A 19,685-nucleotide genomic window follows, 5' to 3' on the forward strand; every position below is an offset into this window, starting at 1 on the left:
CTGCTGAGTGACTGTGACACGGAAGTCATGCCCAAGCGCGCTGCAGTGCATGCTGGATGAATGCTAAGCTAGGCTAATCTAAACTTAACTAGATGCTGCAGTTTTACATGACAAGTAGCATTTAAAACATCCCACACTCTAGGAATTGATTAATTTCCAGTAGTAATTCATGTTATATCGTTGACGTTACATGATGGGGGCTAATTCATTAATCATGTTGTCTTGTATGAACCTCAGCTGGACCACATTCATTAGCCTAGCGTGCTAAATACACGAACAGTCCAAGCCAGCTAGTTTATTCAGATGGTAGAAAAACGTCTGTCAGATATTTAAACTGCTTGCTCGTAAGTAATTTCCATTGGTCTTTGGGCCATATAATGCTTATATTTATTGGAAGCAGAAGTTGCATCTGTATATTTTTTTGCAAGGGATCCCCAATAGCCTGTATAAAGCTAAAGTCAGACTAAAGGTCTTGAGTGAAAACAAAAAACGATATCAGCATAACTCTTTCACTCTGTACCCTAAGACGATGAACATTTCATCACACTAGTTAAGGTTAAACTAAACATGGGCGTAACACAACGTCCACTGATAAACAAAAACATCAACAAAAAAAATGAAACTAAACAAGGCTAAAGAGAGGCGCACGGCATTCTGGGAGTCCTCAACATGCTCCTCTCTGCTCTCCCAGTTGGCCCAAAGTCGTAAGTCTGGTGGCAGTGCCACAAAAAAGTAAATAAGTAAGTAAGTAAATAAATAAATAAATATTGGCATACCGCACTTCATGTATCAATTGTAAAAGTTAAAAATTCATCAAAAGAATTATGGGAATATAAAAGTGTAACATTGGAGAAAATAGATCTTAAAACTCTTTTGGACTGCATGGCTGTTGTTATTACTCACCATCAGACACAGCTTTGCCCCCTTTCATAACCTCAGCGTACTTTCATGTGTTCATTTCATTCATGCTCTACTGCAATATATTAGTAGTTGAGAGCTAGCTTGCATTATATAGTCTAGTTTTACCAGTGAATGTAGAGCAAGATAGCAGAAACAGCACACAGCAAGGAGCACGTAGCTTTTCTTCACTGCAGCGTTAACGCTAGATCAGGGGTGTCAAACTCAACAAGTATGGGCCATACAGATTTTTTCATTAATGTTGTGCTGTAACCCAAATTGGCCATTGTTCGTTCAAAATATGCAAAAACTTCAACAGTAAAATATAGACACTTGTAGTAAACCTTGAAATATTCCATGAATACTTGAAAAATTCAAAATTTAAATGCCCACAGGAGCTCAGTCTTTTAACCCTACTTATCTACTTGAGCTAGGCACCTGGTATCATTTCTTTGCTGCAAGTTCATTAAGACTTGAGCTCAATTTCTGAGCTGCTGAGCTGAGGTTATGTGTTTATATTAGTTGAACTGCAGCTGAAATGCAGCTAGTGTGTTTGGTGATATGACAGGTGTAGAATTGCATGGAATTGTGTAGAATTGAGGTGTAACCGCTGCCCCATAGATCATTGTTGGGGTAGGAGAGTCGGAGCACACATTACGTTGCAGTGCATGCTGGGGACTGTAGTGCAGCGCATTGTGAAATGGGCTAATATTAATAGAAAATTAAAACTTTTGCGGGCCGGACAGGATTATGTCATGGGCCTGATCTGGTCCGTGGGCCTTGTGTTTGGCACATGGGCGCTAAATGCTGGAACATTGATGTAAGCATTTGATTGCATTCAACCACAAAAGCATTAGTTAGATCATGTACTGATGTTGGATGATTAGTTCTGGATCACTAACTTGACTCCAACTCATCCCAAAAGTATTGGATGGAGCTCCATTACTCTGGAGAGCACAGTTCCACTGCTCCACAACCCAATCCTGGCGGGTTTAATCACCTGCAGCTGAGGCTCAGCAGTGGGCATGGTGGCCTTAGGCTCATGTGCGGCTGCTCCAGGGAATCTCATTCTATTGACAGTGCTTTTCTATGGGGGTTGTACAAGCTGTGCGTGTGCAATTGAATGCCTGTATCAGCAATGGGTGCACCTTAAAGTAGCTGAATTGATTAATTAGAATGGGTATTTTCAATAAGTTTGGAAATATATCACTGTTGTCGGGAACAAAACATCGTATCTCCAAAGTAGAAACTTTATAGGAGAAGGAAAAAACATACTTTACTTCAAATTTAAGTCAATAGAGCCAGACTTTTTTCCAAGTAATTTTGGTCCATTTATCATGAAATTTACACATAATGTAAAGGGCAACAGGCATTTTCAAATTATGCCAAAAACTGAAAAATGACAAAAATGGAAATACGAGGTTTTATTCGGACACCAGCAATATAGTGTTCCTTCTCAGACGTAGTGACCTTCCACTAAAATGAGAGTACCATTTTAGTGGTATAGGCAACATTTACTTAGTTTGCATTATATTTATTCAAGTTCAAGTCTATTTTCCAAAGCAATACTCAATTTTCTAGCATTTTTTTTAGTTAAGTTGAGTTAGCGCCTTCATCCTGCACAGCTTTTTTTTATTTATTGCTTATTTATACCTTATTCCAGAGGATTCAGAAAGGCAATTCGGTTTCAGTCTATCGACACTGTACAATCCAAACATGACGATTGATATGAACAATGTCCATCACAAGATCTCAGTTAATCTCAGTACACAAGACTGATATATCAATCATCTACTCTGTGCTTAATAAGGAATGCTAAGCCTCATGGAAAAATAAAGACATCAAGTTCCTTGCTTAAGTTAAGATGACAAAGCTCTAAGGCATCAATTACATGGCTCCCAGTCCTCTAGGTTCTACAGCTTTTCCTCAAGCCCCAATTAAACAGTGAGCAGCCAGTAAGGTTTTGAAAGCCTCCTGACATCAGAGATCTTTGATTCATTGAGGCAGAAAGTAGAGGAGGCAGAAGAACTAATTGCACTGCATCACACAGTACATCATAGGGTATGGATTGACAGCAACTACAACCTAGTCATTTTGTGAGGTAAACTGATGGAGCAGTCTGTCTTTGGGCTAATGGTGTTGAGGATCATCATTTCTATCATTGGTGTAGTGGGAAATACAGTCTTGATCATATCAATCCTCCATATGACTCGACTGAAGACATTTGAAGTGTTCTTGCTTGGACTGGCCTTGTCAAACCTTGAGGAGATTATAATTGTGGACATCTATGATGTGATTGTGCTTCGCTCTGCTCACAGCTTCGGTTTTTGGTCCTGCAGTGCACTGAAATTCATGACCATCTTTGGAGAAGTAGCTAGCATCCTTTTCACGGTGCTTATCAGCATTTTTCGCTATCAAAAGCTGCACAACGCTGCCATTCGGGTGATCACACCTATCTTTATGGACAGCATGAAGATAGCCATTGGATTCAGTGTAGGGTGTGTTTTGGTTGCTGTTCTCTCAAGTGTGCCAACTTACATTGTAAACTTTGATACCTTGCCGGACATGAACAACTCCACTACCGAAGACTGCCCAGCAGATTTCTTCCACTGTCCAAAAGGCAACTGTCCCACTTTCAACAATATATACAAGCATCTATTTCTTTTCCTCTATCACCTTTTGCCGCTTGTCATCGTTACAGGGACAAGTTCCCTAATTATCAAGATTTTGACAGTCCAGCAGAAAGTGGCGGAATTACATCATGATTCGGAACCAGCTGCCATCGCTGCCCACCATCATCATGAGAACTCAGTGTTCCATCGAAGCACCGTTGGCATCCTGGCTGCAATGGCAGCCTTCCAGGTATACTGCAGTTTATATCTGATTCTTCACCTGATGTTTAATCCGTATGACTTTCCTGCATGGTCTGAGCTGGAGTTCTTCATTACAACATTCTACACAGCTATCATTCCCTATGTCTATGGTATGGGACATAACTTTTTCACTGTGAAACATTTTATGAGGCATTAGCCCATCCAGTTTTTCAGCTTAAAGAATTATTCCACACATTTTTTTTTAATATTCCTGCATAATTATATAGTAAAGATGTAAACAAAGTCATGGTTTGATGAGAAATGCTCTGTTCTAGAGAAACTTACAAGTCAGAATTGTTCACAGCGGTGGTGATAGGAACCAAATGTCAGAAGCATTGAATGCCTCTAAAAGCTCCCTCACAGAAAGTTTTTACATGAAATAGTTGCAATAATGCTGCCTGATGCCTTAAACATTGTTTATGATTGGAGATAAGCTTTAGGCCTAAAGCATACTTAAAATCCATTTACAGAAGAGAGGTACATGCAGGGTGTTGTAAGGCAAAATATTCTCCAAAAGAAAACTTTTTTTCATATTTACCATAATTTTGCCATCAACATTACATATGACAATTCAAACTTGTGTGGGTTCACTGATGATTTTGTATAGTACATAAAAGGGTCCTCGTTCCTGTCACCTCCACTGTAAAGAAATTTGAGTCAGTAAGTTTCTCTACAATGAACCGTTTCACATCAAAACACTTGGAATGACTTTGTAAACCGAGTTATGCAGAAATGTTTAAACATTGACCTTTAAAGTAAGGACAATTATGCATTTAACATATATCATAATTTGTTAATTGGTTCATGTTTCACATGAAAAAATAAATAACTTGTGAGTTAACTGAAAATTACTGTTATTATACTGTTATTATATTTCAGTGTATTCAAATCACAGTACACTTATGCATAAGTCCTTTAATTTTAATTTTTATAAATAGAAAAGCTAATTTTGTATGATTAATAGGAAATATCTTCAATTTCAGTGCTGCAAAAGAATTAGGTTATTTCAGCAACATTCACTGATGAAATGAGTAAGAAGCATACTTTTGTGAGCTTCCTCAACAAGTACTTATTGTTGTAATACAAAGTAGTTCTGTAAATGAGTTCTTAATTATTAAATTAGCATTTTTGTATTAAGTCCCTCCTTAGCACTTTTATTAATGCATATAGCTCAGAATTTACCACGTAAACCCCCCCACCACCTTTTTAATAATTACTCCACCACTCTACAGATCAGTTCTACTCAAGTGTCTTTATATGTATCAGTGGTGTCAACAGTAAAAGTAAACAGGATGAAATGAATGAGTGTGATTTTGTTATATTCCTTTTTAGGAATATTTGGAACGCAAATATATAAATATAGTCAAGTGAATCAAGTTATAGAAGCCCCAAAAGCTGATGTAACAAGAATGAAGATATACATGTACTTGCTTTTTGCTGTTGCAGTCATGTCCTTGTCTGAACTGTGCAACGCTTGCTGAACACTGTGACTCACTGAATAAATTTCTCTGAATTCAGCTTCTGGCTCTGTGCTTGGCATTTTCTCATCCCAACAGAAGAAAATGGCCCCCATCTCTCACAGCACCAACATTAAGATCTTAAAGACGCTTATTCACCACATACAAAATAACATGAACATTTTCCTACATTCTTAGATTCCTGGATCTTTTATTTATTCTGCTTAACTAAATATTGATATAATGCCCATTGTTTACAGTCGCACATCATGGCAGGGCTGATTTCACATTCCAAATGGTTTATAGCTGATGGGTCGTTTGTTAGCAGAAGATACTTTGCACAAACACTAGCTCTAAACAAGGGTAGGTTTTAGGTTCAGAGTGGTTTGGATACGTTGCCTTATGGGCACCTCTAGCAGGCGAGCTTAAAGATGCACATGCAGCAAAATCTTCAGTGCTGCATTAACCTTTTAAATGCCCAATGCCCACTGATGGGCCCAAAGTTTGTTACACGCTTCTAAAACCTAAAAATAGCTTAACCATTTTGCACTAAAGTCCCTGTAGTTACTGAATAATAAGCCCTAGTATGTAATAAGCCCTGCATTTTAAGAGTAACTGTCCTGTATACACACTGTCGATGTTAATTACACACAACACCACTTTTATTAACCTAGCCAATGTTTATCAAAGCAGTTAAGGCCAGTCTTTCTAAATAACTATGGTATATGTGAGAATGTATCAGTTCCTACACCTTTAAAATGGTTCTTCATGGGTTCTTTAGTAAATCCAGTGGTTACAAATAGAACTATGACATCTCAAGAAAAAATGTTATGTTTAAGGGGTTCTTTTGCATGGTTTATTGGTTCTACTCTATGATGGAAAATCTGTTGTATAGGGTTCTACATAGCACCAAAAATTGTTACAAGTCATAGAACCCATTTTGGTAAGACTATATTTAAAAAACAGCTTTTAAACATTGTCAAAAAAATGTATGGAAATGTCCTGTTTTTCACCTTTCATTCCAAGATGACGCATATTGGCCGGGTTAAGAAGAGTCATCATATGTACAAAAAAATAATTCAGTTTGTCCAAAGGGAAACATTGTGACACCGGTCCTGTGGTCAGACGCTGACCACTGATAAAGAGCTGTAGAGGACAGTAGAACACAATGAAAAGACTGTGCATGGAAGAGAGAGAGAGCAGTAAGTGGAGGTAATAAGGCTATTAAGAACAGGGCGTATAGACATCAATAATTTGTGTTAGTATTTATTTATTTATTTACTCATTTATTTATTTATTTATTTGTGGAATGCAATCGTGTCCCTTTAAGGAACCATTTTTCCCACATGTGATCGGACAGAGTGGGGATGATGCCGTTATGTAAAGTACTGTGTAGAATACAGGGTCTGGTTCCGGTCTCAAACAAAACACGCAAAGTGCACCGTTTGCAGGACAGACAGAGCTCAGAGTTACTCCCGCTGCGAGAGGAGGGCGAGCTGCGGCCTGGCTGCTCCCCTGTAGGTCAGGTAACTTGGGCGAAGGTATGGCTACTTGCCGCCTAACGGTTTGTTCTAGCTAACTCAACGTTGCCGAAGGGCTGTGGATCTCCCCCGATTTCCACCAAGGCGCAAAACGAAGTTACTGCTTCGTTTCAAACGCGAACAACTGAACGGTTGCGAGGATCCTCCAGCGAAGCGCCGAGCATACCGAGAGGCGGCAGTGGATTGTGGAGCTGTTTTGCTGCCTGGCTGAGTGATTGTTTGGTTTGGAGGCGGTTCAGCTCAGCTCAGCTCAGCTCCACGCGGAAGACACCAGAGAGCAGCAGCCGAGCCAACGCATCGTTCACCTCAGTGGGAAGCTGCATGCTAGCTGATTAGCACTGGGCTCACTTTAACCATGCAGTCGCTCAGGATTTGTGGGATTTGAAGGCACTCGCGGGTAAGCGTCACATCGTTAAGGATTTACTTTATGTCCGCTGTGTTGTGGTAGCGAGCAGTTTCTTCAGTTTAAAGTCCTTGTTTTGGACACAAGACAGTTTAAAACCTGTCCTAACTTTACCTGTTTAGAAAGGGGGCACGGAGCGAGTCGCATTGTGGTAATGAATTGATGTTAGCGGTCTGACACCAGTCTTACGGATGGTGGGCGAGTGCTCGGTCATGGATCATGACATGTCATTAGCTCGTTAGCATCTTGTGCGCGTGCGTGTGTGTGTGTGAGCGCGAGACAGAGAGGGAGAGAGTGGATGAATGAATGAATGAGTAAATGTGAGAATGACAAACCGCTGTGTAGTGTGAAAAAAGCAATCCGCGTTTTATCATCTCGAGAGAATCTGTGCAGGAGTGTTTGGGTGAGTTTTCATGCCACATGCTTTGCACACAATCGCGTAGGACATGTGCTGTGCACACGGCACGTCATTAAGACAGGGGGCTCAGGGAGGGGGTTCACTGGAAAATCAAGGAAAACAACCACACGTAGCCAAAGCTTTTCAGAGTTAGGCTGACTGCACCAGAGGTTTGTGTAGTGTGTGGATCTGAGTCGTAAGTAACCTAAACTCCTGCTGTGCTACTGCTGCAGGTGCAAGTTATGTATGCACGGAGGCTAGGAGCTCGGTGGTGACGTCATTACTGGTCAACAGCATGTGGAGGTTTAAAGGGGCGTTGCGACCTAAGATGAGATTTTAATGTGCTCTATTGCGCAGCATTATATCCCTTTTACGTTTTTTTTCCAGTGTTCTTTCACTACAGTACCCAGCATGCATTACGCATATACAGCATACAACTATTGGGAATCCCTGTGGTGTCAATTAACGCTGCCAGCCTACCTATAGGCTATACAACCGTGCTAGGCCCCCAAAAATCCACCCCAAAGCAACTGCATTTTTTCAGCTCTTCCTTCACCCTTTAAGATACATCATCAGAAGAGGACGTGCTAGCCTTTGAACTTGTAAATCTCACTCTAGAGACCACCACAGCATTGATGTTAGAGGCATATAAGCATATTTACCACAGATGCAGCAATGGGTAATGTTTTTATTTTGGTCAGAGTGTGCCTTTAAACAGGCCAAAACATCTACAAAGCAGTCGTCAGCTACACACATTTTTAGGCGTTGACAGATCAAAATGTGAAATTGTTATGTGTATGCATGGCAGAATTTCATTTGGGCAGTTTTAAATAGCCCTATTATATGTTTAAAAGTATATAGCTTAATTAGATATATAGTATTTATAATAATTGTAAATAAAATGTTAAATAAATAAATACATTTTACCCACTTCCTAAAACGAAAACACAAGAGGAGAGGCGTAGAATGTAAACAGTGTGAAAGACTGCATTGACATTTAAACCTGCTAAAAAGCACTCTTTTTGTTTTTAACAAATTAAAGTAGTATTTCACAGGTCATACCCATCCCAAGTGAATCGTGTGCCAGTTCATCATGAATCATGAATAGATAAATGAAGAATATGAAACTCATTGCAAGGAAAATCTCCCTTGACCAAAATATAGTTTTTCACTTCCCTGTTATGAGATATTTAAACATATTTGAAAACTACCTGATTCTGTGGAGACAAGGCTACATTTTACTTTGTTGATGACACATGAGAAGTATTCCGAGAGTCGACTTTTACTGGAAATAAAATGAAGAGCTCTCTTTCTTGTGTGTTTAAATGATTGTTATAAAATTGAGGTATTTGTCGTGAGACCGGATTAGGAATACAAATGTTGCCCTACTGAAGCAACAACTACTGGATACTGATTGATTTCAGGCTAGACAGATATGTACTACTTCATGTTCAGCACTAGATATTTGTCTCTTTCTGCCATTAGCAGAACCAATTGACTTTCAGGGACAACTTCATACAGAACATACAGAAAGTGGATATTAAGTTCTGATGTCGTTTGAATCTTGAAGAAAATAAATATCCAAAATATCACTTCCGGTTGAGGAACGTTGCCCAGTTTGGCTAGTCCTACAAATAGTGTCATTGCTCTTGTCAAAAATGTCAAATTCCTGCAGTGTCCTTCCTACATATGGCACATACAAATGTGGCTGGTTACTTTGATGCAATATCATATACAGAGTAACTAGTTCTCAAAAGTCAGTCACCTCAAAAACATCAGTGACCTGGTAAAAATGAAGTTCTGCATTTTGGCGAGGGGTAAAGCTTATCTTGCTGTGACGCAGCAGGAAGAATTTGCAAATATCTGCGTCTGCCACAAATTAATTTAGCTTCATGTTTTGTCTTGTTGGGATACTGATGACCACTGGTGTAGTTCTCAGTCTAGTAAGGCAGTAGATAAGGTTGCAGTGTGAGTTTTAACCAGTGGACAGCAGTAGATATTCGCCTCTACAGTCATTACGAATTGCTACATACTAACTAGGTCTGCGTGGACATAAAAGTTGTGGTTTGTTAAAGGTATTGGATATGGTGATGTTGATATTAGAAGTCATAAATTCTGTTTTTCTTACAGGATATGCAGCAAGTATAGACTTATTTGCTTTGTAAACCTCCCCTAAATCAAATAGCAGATGTTTTTGTGCATTGTAAGGCTGTTAGAAAACAGTCAGCATTCCCAGAATAGCCTTTCTGTATAGGCTACAAAGACTAATAAATGATTTTTTCCCCTATATTTCCTATATAGACCTACAAAAAAAATACATATGCATATTTTTGTTTTATGTATGGGCATACAAAAATGAAAAAAATATATTGATTAATTAGAAAGCTGTTTATGGTGATGCAGTTTTGTTGTGACAGTAGCTATCACTGCACTCTCTCTTCAAGCAACTCTGGAATTGAATATAATAGTCACATTTAGAGCGTTTGAGCTGTGCACATGTGTGTGTGTTTTATATGCTTTGTCATGTTGGATCTAATGCCATGTTCCTGCCAATTTAACTACATCGCTGTTGCTGTGCCCGTGGCACAATTTCATCCATGCTGTTATCGCAGTCCTTAATAACATGTTTATCACAATAACGATAAAAATAAAGTTTCATGTAGCGCTGATAATAACCATTGAAATTATGAATGTGTACTTTCGTTGTCAATACCAATAATATTAATATTTTAGCTCAATACTTGCCCAATACTACCACCAAGAATTACACTATATATGTCCAAATGTTTATAGATACCTGCTTATCCAATGTTTCTTTTGAAGTCTAGGGTATTAGTAAGGAATTTGTCCCTATTTGCCACAGCCTACTCTTCTGGGAAGGCTTTACACTAGATGTTGGAACATTGCTGTGAAGATTTGATTGTATTCAGCCTCAAGAGCATTAGTGAGGTCAGGTACTGAAGTTGGATGATTAGTTTTGGATAACAATTGACAATCCAGCTCATCCCAAAGTTATTGGATCGAGCTCTGTCACTCCTGGAGAGCATGCAGTTCCACTGCTCCACAGCTCAATGCCAGGGAGATTTATACCCCTCTGACCAACACTTGTGTTTTGAGGGGTGCTAATTACACAATTAGGGGTACAAATTAGGGGGACACTTATATGGTGGACTTAGACTCATGTACAGCTGCTCCAGAGGGTCCCATTTTATTGGTAGCGCTTTTCTGTGACTTTCCAACTCAAAGCCAGTTTAGTGGGTTACTAAGTGAGGGACGTGATCATAATGCATTTTATTTTTAGTCAACTTTATTTATTTATTTTTTTTGACTGCTCACCAAGCAAAAGTTTGACTTTTCACTTGCCCATTATGTTGTTTAGCACATTTCAACGTAAAGAGGGTCGTTAAGCAAGGGTCTAAAGTTCATAATGACAGTCCTGTAAGATCACATGTTGTTCAATGTTTTTCGACATGTAACTCCACAATTGCAGTAGCATGTAGCCTACAGTACACAAAGCCATTGACTTTTTCTCTACATAAAAGACTCTTCTTTTATTGCTGATGATAATTTTTAACACAACCTTGGCTAAAATTATTTGGCCACACCCACCTTGTTTTGGGGACAATAACTTGCTTTATGTTTTGTTTCCCAGCTCACTTTTCTGTCTATAGATAATGTAATGTGATATATTACAAGTAGCAGTGAAAGATTGAGTGGCTGGGCATAACCAGATGGCATTAATGTACTATTCTTGTGTTTTCTCTGCAGTGAATGCAGGTGTTTGAGTCTGTTAATCCCACTTTGTGCATTTTCTGTCTCGTTAAATTAACTCTGTAATTTATTTCATAATGAATTTTGTTTTTAGTCATTGAAAATGTGGTGATAAAGATTTCTGGCCAGAAGTCATTATTCTGAGAAATCTTTTTCACATTGTAGTAGTGATGTTATTGTGTCATTGCTGATAATGCCTGTTAGATATGGTTGTAATGATAAATGGATGTACTAAAAAAAGCAGGCTTAGGTCAGTGGTTTACCCTCATCGTAAGTGACCTAAAAGCATTTATGTCACGAAAATAATGAGTTTAGTTTGCTAACATGTTCACCAAATAAGTGTGAACATGCTCAAACATGTTCTGGGGTGCGTGAGCTGCTATTATGCTTAGTTTCACCATTAATTTACTTTGATGTTAATTGAGTTAAAACCCTGGAAACTTTATTAAGTAAATATATTCAAACTGCATCATAGTGTAATGGATTAACTGAGTGGTCCAGCCAGTATCATAATAATTATGCAGCTAGAACAGAAGTGTTCTAGAGCAAAGTGGACATTACAGACTCAGCTGTAGATGGTTGGTTGGGTCTGTCTCACTGGACAGGCATACACAGCAACCTCCAGTGTGTTAAAGATATTATTTTAATGATCTGCAATGGACAGATGGACCAAGAAGCTCTAGTTTCAGGCAGGTACATTCCTCTGAGCTGAACAATTTCAGCAGGTCAAATTTAAAAAAATCTTCAAAAGAGATAGTGACCAAACAGGGCATTTCAAAAAGTCCTTAGCATCTGTAAGAATAGAATGGAACTAGTTATGATTTAGGGCAGAGGTGACTACATTCATGTCCCAGACTAGAAGAATAGACTTCTTCTTTTTTTAGAGGTGCAGAAGTATAAAAATATAGTAAACCTGCTGAAGCTCCATCACAGATGACTGAGCAAGAGGTTCATCTTTCTCACAAAAGACTTTCAGAGAAATAGTCCTGAGCGTCATTATTGATGATTTAGAGTATCGTAAGGAAAAGCGAAAGCTCTGTGCTGAAGGCTGATCTTGTACCGCTGCGTAGATCACTTTTACATTGGATACATACTAATTAATTTCATTATTAACACACTGTGAACCAGGGCTCTTAGCAGAACTGAGAAGAATTAAGGTAATCTGTTTCTTTGATATATTTAAGTTCATAAAATCAAAAGGCAGACATTTGTAGGACTTACAGGGGTTATTTACACATATGTATTTTAATTGCTTAATCCTTGCAGTGTTAAAGAAGAGGACACAAATATTTCAAATAGATGACACTGAAAATATTTATTCTTATCACTTGTTGTAAGTAAGTCAAAGATATTAATATATAATCTATTACATAATATATTACATCAGTGGCTCAAATATGTTGCCTCAGAAGACAGATGTCATAATTGAACAAAACTGCTGGCTCAAAACATTTAAACAAAATTAACTTATGTGCTTCACTGCAAATCCTGAAGACAGTTCTATATGAACATGGAAATGAGGACAGTAATTATTAGGCTACTCCATAAGCAATGAAAATTTAGCTTCAAAATGATCTGAATCACCCATTTAGGGGGAGTTTATTAGGTTTGCACACTTGTGCCAGTCTAGTTAGAAGAGGCTGGCCTCAACTGATTATCTACTAGGGGTGCGGGAAAAACTCGATTCTTAGATGCATCGCAATGCGGACGTGAACGATTCTGAATCGATTCACAAATGTCAAAAATCAATTTTCTAAATATTTAATTTATAACGTAATGTTGACAGAACGCAAAAGGCGGAACTGGAAGTGCGGAAGTGCAGCGCCCGGACAGGCTGTGGCGGCACATAACAAAAACACAACTGGGTGAGCGAGAAATCCGACCAGCTCCCTCTGCATTAAAGCCAGGTCAGGTCAGGAGTCACAACACAAATGATAAGAAGAGACATTTTGCCTTTCAACAAAGTCAAACCACCTTGGGAGCCACAACATTTAATGTCCAGTATGTGTTAATGTCGTAGTATGGGCTAAAAATATAAACGAGAGCGCAGATTTACTTTGCTCTGCTTTAAGCTTTAGCTATAGCCGCTTTCCTCCCATCTCCGCCAGAAAACTTTTCTTCAAAACTAGAAGAGTTTCTTGTAGAATGTCTCAGCATCCGGCTGTTTTACGAGGCTGAAGTCGCTTCTCATTCACCAGCTTCTCGCTCTAATTTTCCCGTTTCACCTTAAATTCTGCCTTAGGCGCTGAATGTAACTGCTGCACCATTTAAGGTGGAATGGGAAAATTCGAAAGAGAAGCGAGTTCATTTTCGCAACTTTTTTTAACTCTCGTTGCAGATTTAACCAGCCGCGCTGCTTATAAATGCGAATAAGTCCTCCAAATGTTCGTCTTAATCTCTGTTTTTTCGTTCGCTACTGGCGAGGCCAGACCTCGGGGCTATGTGACCTGCTGTCTGCTGTCTGTTCTCAGTCGTTGAGAACCAGGACTTTTGTGCTATGCTGCACACTTTGGAGCCAAGATTCAGCGTCCACTCTCGAAAATACCCCCCCACTCTCTACAACAAGACCAAAACCAAAGTTATAAGATCACTAAAGAAAATGGGAAGGATGGCTGTAACGTGCTGTGTGGACACCCATTACCACTGGATCTTATTTCAGGGTAACAGCGCATTTTATCGCAGATGAGTGGCAGCAGTGTCTCTGAATGAGAGCCTTCTAGTCCATTTGGTTTATTAATAAAAGATATTTTAGATATTTAAAGCAAAGTATTTGTAAAGATCCATAATGCATTTACATTATGGATCATTACAAATACTTTGCTTTAAAACTACCAAGTCCTCAGACAGTAGGAAGATAGAAATCCTGTACAGAGAAAAAATATGCATTGAGATGCATCAATAATCGTTTTATAATCGCATCGCAGCCCTCTGAATCGTAATCGAATCGAATCGTGAGGTGCCTAAAGATTCCCACCCCTATTATCTACCTTTTTTACATCAATACAGGCTGAGCTGGTAAATTTAATGACAAATCACCATCATAGTTACTTGTAAAATGCATCTAAACCTTACATGTAGCATGAAGAGAACATGTTGTAACCTAAGCTTTATGTGAAACCAATGGAAAGAAAAAAAAACAGAAACCAAAAAAACCCTACGAGTGCTGGGAGGCCACACCTTGTCTACTAAATCAAACACCAGTTTCCTGAACTTAAAAAGTACACTGTAAAACCTAATGAGTTCAGTGAACTTAAATGGTTTAAGGAAACCGATTGCTTTAAACCATTTAAGTGTAAGTAACTCAAATCTGATGAGTTAGGCAAACTCAAATGGTTTAAGGAAATTAAACCTTTTGCCTTAAATTGCCTTAAACAATTTAAGTTCAGGTTACTCAAATCATTTGACCATAAGTGATCCCCTGACCTAGGTATGAACAACACATTTGTTTATTGTTGTCTAAACCTAAGTGAATTGAGTGAATCACTCCTTTGATCTTAAAATGATTGAGTATTTTGGACTTATATAATAATGGTAGTAACTCAATACAATTAAGTAATTCTAACTTATATTTACTGCCTTTACACAACTCTCGCCACTCAAGTTCAGCTAACTCAGTTTCTTCCATTAAAAGCTAAACTAGGCTTTAATTTTAACAAATTTATACTGAATGGCAGAACATTTTTGACAAGAATGCCTTAAACAGTACAATACTGCTCTGGACAATCTCGCCCAATGCTGACAATACAGCCAAAAATGCAGAATTGAACTGAAGTGTTCATAACCACCCTCACCAGGTGGGGTTATGGCAGCTCAGCATACTCAACACTGATCTACAGTCAATACTGACTGAGATTAGATGAGCTCCCAAAAATTAAGAAAATAAGTAAGTGCACAAGGGAAGGTGGGCTGGGGAGAATGGCTACACAGAGATGGTAGGTTAAACAAGGTGGAAAGACACACCCAATATGCATACCACCAAGAGCCAATAGGAATGACGCAAGTTTTACTCAAGGTTGCATTGACCAAGCTCTTATCAAGTAAAGCTGAGAAGTCTTAACAAACTAAACTAAACTGCAAGAGGTTGATTCAATTCAAAGATCCCATTTGAGTGTCCATAGTTGTCAAAAGTTACATGAAAAGCATGAGATGTCCAAATGATTCGAATGTAAACCCCACCCTGTCTGTACCCACCTGTAAAGTCGACTTAAATAAATATAGTGAACATAAAACAATTGAATAAAGTTACCTTAACTCAAAATATGCTAACAAATAATTTTACCCAAAATGACTGAGTTACTATCTCAACAGTTCATTTTTGAGTAGGTTTAAATTCGTCTGATTAAGTTACAACTTTCTGTGGTATTTATGTTGTGTTAACTTAGGCAAAATACTCTTCAGTCTGTAGGACTTATGCACACTAATTGATCTCTTTACCTAAGTAACTAAGGATTATACAAGAAATAGTATGTGTTACTAGATTTGCATTAGTAAGTGTAACAGATGAGTAAACCTAAAAAGATTAAGTTACTGCAGTTGTTACATTTTACAGTGTAAGAACTTGTTGAACATATTTTATATTTCTGTATGTGTAACTGTTAGATATATCTTAGGTTTTCTTCGCTCAGTGAATGTCAACTTTGAGGTTTACAGTGGTGCATTGTGAGACAGTGTTCAGCTGCCCTTATTAGAAGCCCAAAATAAGCCCAAATAAGAGTGTGAAAATGTAGATGTTTAAATGAGCATCTGTTGTAATTTGTGTGAACATCTAGCGAGTTGTATTTATGCATTTTGCACTGTGCTGTATTTTCAGTATGCATATGCCATTGTAAATGTACTCTGACTTTTTGCATACACTTCTTGGATGTTAAGAGATAATAATCCAGAACTGTGTAGGGGCACATCAGGTAATAATGATCATGAGACATGCACGTCAGGCAACAGGCAATTCAGTTTCTCCCTAAAATGCATTAAGCATGTTTAATTATTATATTTCCTATTTGTAGTGACAGTGCGTCCTTTTGCTCATTTAGAAAGAAAAATGAGCATCAAACTGAAACTGTAACAAAACTGTTTAGCTCAAGCGGTGGAGCTAACTTTGCCCAGATGTCCCATATAATAATACTTCAACTAATACTTCAACACAAACTTTTCAGTTGTATGCAAATGTTTGGCCAAATTACATATTTTGTTGATTTTTGAAGTGAAAAGAAGTAAGTGCAACCTCGATTCCACCAGCAAATTCTAGAAGTATATGTGTCATAGTCAGTCAACAGGACAGTGATCCCAAACTGCTTTAAGAAATAAAGCTGCCTTTGGAATGACTCTCTCGGTCCCCGGACTTGAACTTTGTTTGGACATCTGTGTATAGATACTGTACATGCAAGACATCAGAAGAATATTACAGAACTAGAAGTGTTCTGCAAGAAAGAGTGGATGACAATTTCTAATACAAGAACAGAAAGATTACAAGAATAGACTGACTTAGGGTGTCCAAATTTTTGAACTAGCCACAAGTTCTCTTTTTTTTAAAGTCAAATATAAAGGAACTGTGCATCACCATTTGCAGATTTTTTTTATATTTTGCTGCAGAGGTTACGTTTACCTCTTTCGACTTAAAAAAAATCAACCAAATATATAATTTGACTTGGGGTGCCCAAACTATTCCATACAACTGTATATGGTATTTCCCCCATATACATGTATAAATTGTTATATTTAAACAATTTGTCGAAAGCTGTAAAATTAAGAATTTTTTTATGATAAACAGATGATTTCATAATAACTATATCATCAAGATATCATATATTGTGTATCATGAAGAATGAACTCAAAATTAATATCTAAATTGCTGTTCATAATAGCTGTTTGGTTTACATTTTGTTATACATTTCAAACCGGGATGAATCTATGTAGAAATTTTGGGTCAGTGCTGATATCTGAGATTTTTCATGTACATATATGCTGATACTGATACATAAACATTTTGTTATCACCTACTTTCTGCCCTTCAAGAGTGCAGTAAATAAATTATTGAAGTATTGGCCAAATCCAAACATTTGTCTGATTTTTTAGCAGTTATATGGCAAAGCTGATATCATTGCAATACCATTGTGCATCCCTAATTTCCATGGTTTAAAAATGATATTCTCAAATCTAAACATTAGTCTGATCATACATTGTAAAGAGATGCAGCTTAATAACACTTTATAACCCTTAACAGGCTGTTTAGGGTTCTTTTTCAAAGACACCATTTTTTTCTCAGGTGTGGTCAGAAACAGTGGGTTCTTAGGACAGATCTGGGGCTGAATTCATGAAAGTATTGTAAGAAAGAAAATCTTAAATGTGTTTCTTTTTTAAGCTTCATTCTTAAGAAGAAAGTTAGGAAAAAATTTGTATTATTCAAAAACTTCTTAAGAATTCTCTTATTTTAAGTTTTTTTTTTTCCCTAAAATTGCTTGTTAAAACATTCTTATGAACTTCTTAGTGTTTGTCTTAATAACCTTCGCAAGTCTTTGTTCTTAGGAAAGCTTTCCTGACTCTGAAGTTATAAAGGCTGGCGTTCATTATTTACAAATAGCCACCGCTTGGAAACAACAACTGGCCCTCTGCTGATTGGTCAGCGGCGGTGTCGAGCTCCGCGCCGGCGCCTCGCGATTGGCGGAGATGAAGTTGTGAGCAAATCGGCGAAGCAGGAAGAGGAGAGCGCCCCCCCCCCACACACACTGAGCTCAGCGCGAGCGGAGTCTCTGCCATTTAACTAATAAATCCAGCTCTTTCGACGGCCGCCTGGATTGTGTTTCTCATTGTGAGTATGGCTGGGCTGTGTGTTTTTCTAAAAGGCGATGTAAAACAGTGCTCGCTGTTTTTGGTGCCAGCTGAAGGCGCGACCCTCTCCAGGACGAATTCGTTTTCTCTTCTGGCAGAATCCTGTGCTGTGAGTGAGGGCGGATTTAGCTGCATCGTGGGCTGGCTGGATGTAGTTGCAGAGCGCGAGAGGGCGAAACGCCACTCGGTTTGAGGTGTGTATGTGTGTCGGGCTGTGGCCGCGGCCGAAGTGCTGTTTTTCCTGCAGCAGCAGCCTCTCTCTGCACCGACCACATCGCAGGCTGTTATTTCTCTGATGTAGGCTGACGTCAAGCCAACTGTGTCAGCCCGAGGTGTCGAGGCACAGCACAGCGCAGTAGCGCGACTGAAACGCAGCCTCCCCCGCCTCCCAGTCAGGAAAACTTAGTTTTAACGCTTAAGCGTACAGCCGCTCGATGCTCGTAGTGGTCCCGTAGAAAGTATGTATGATATCCAGCCCTCGTCACGCGCTGCGTGCCCCCCGCTCCGCTTTGTTGCTCGGCTCTAAACTTCCTGAGGGTCCCGTTTTCTCGTCGGAGTCTTTGTAGGATGCGGCCAGCTCTGTAGCGGACGAGCGGAGCCCCCCATGGCCGCTGCTTGGGTCAGGTGCAGCTGGACTGGAAGCTGAGCCACAGCGCCTGGAGACACGGCGCCATATAGTAGCTAACAGCTATCAGCAAACAGGAGAGGAAAGGCTCATATCAAATACCAGCATACGGTTCCGTGAGATGAGGCACATTAGTTATCATGTAATGTGCAGCTTATAATGAGTGAATAAATGTGTAATTAGTGCATTCATAATCTTCTTAAGGGATGAAAGATGTTTTATAAAGAAGTAGGAGTCTTCAAGTGGCAGTGCATGGAGGTGTTGTGGCTCACTGTAGCTTGTTCATCAGTACATGATGTTCTGCTGTGTCTTCCCTCCAATTAACTGTCTGACTGATTGACTGATTTCTGTATAAATAAGTCAGTGAGATGTAAACAAGCTCCTTCAGGGCAGTTTGATGTCAGTGTGCGCCTTTCTGGAGAAACTTACCGACTCTGATTTCTTCACAGTGGTGTTCATTGGAACCAGGTGTTGCAGTGTCTACAACTTAGATAAAAGCATTCAGTTTGCTGTTCAAAATGACCCGTGTGCCTACACATGTCTTCTGAGTTCTATATGTCATCGATGGTTGTAAAGCAGTTGAAAATCTGTTTTCCTTGGGTACTGTTTTTCCCTACAATGCCTTTCTCTGCCATGCATGTATTTAAAATGTGCTTTAGCTGGATACATAAACGCTTCAGATGTCTGGTTCCTGTCGCCACAGCTGTGAACTTAGCTGACTTGATAAGTTTGTCTTGAGGGGAGTATGTCAATTCAAACCTCTATGAATGACTCTGTTTACATCATAACAATAAAGTAAGCAATACTTTCCATTTGGAAATTCCCCTTTAAATATGCTGTAACTGATGACTTTTGCCATCTTTATCATATTCAACTTAAAGCCTTAAACTTTGTTG

General features: G+C 38.9%; 2 protein-coding genes across 4 annotated transcripts in view; both read left to right on the forward strand.

The window, feature by feature from the left end:
• The first annotated feature begins 3,030 nt into the window (after positions 1-3,030).
• On the forward strand, positions 3,031-3,927 carry LOC118816107. Its single transcript, XM_036582616.1, has one exon. The coding sequence runs from the start codon at positions 3,031-3,033 to the stop codon at positions 3,925-3,927; it is 897 nt and encodes a 298-aa protein (XP_036438509.1).
• Positions 3,928-6,591: 2,664 nt separating this feature from the next.
• The window catches only part of LOC118815574 (bromo adjacent homology domain-containing 1 protein), a 28,598-nt gene continuing 15,504 nt past the window's right edge, over positions 6,592-19,685 (forward strand). Inside the window, exon 1 of one of the 3 annotated variants that reach the window (XM_036581788.1) lies at positions 6,592-7,165. The gene's annotated coding sequence lies outside the window, so the exon portion shown is untranslated. The other 2 variants (XM_036581790.1, XM_036581787.1) reach the window with 2 other exon arrangements.

The sequence above is a fragment of the Colossoma macropomum genome, unplaced genomic scaffold (assembly GCF_904425465.1).
Source record: "Colossoma macropomum unplaced genomic scaffold, Colossoma_macropomum, whole genome shotgun sequence".
NCBI lineage: Eukaryota > Metazoa > Chordata > Actinopteri > Characiformes > Serrasalmidae > Colossoma > Colossoma macropomum.

What these genes read in the sequence shown, in the direction of transcription:
- LOC118816107 (XM_036582616.1), top strand. Translation starts at nt 3,031, where the DNA reads ATGGTGTTGAGGATCATCATTTCTATCATTGGTGTAGTGGGAAATACA.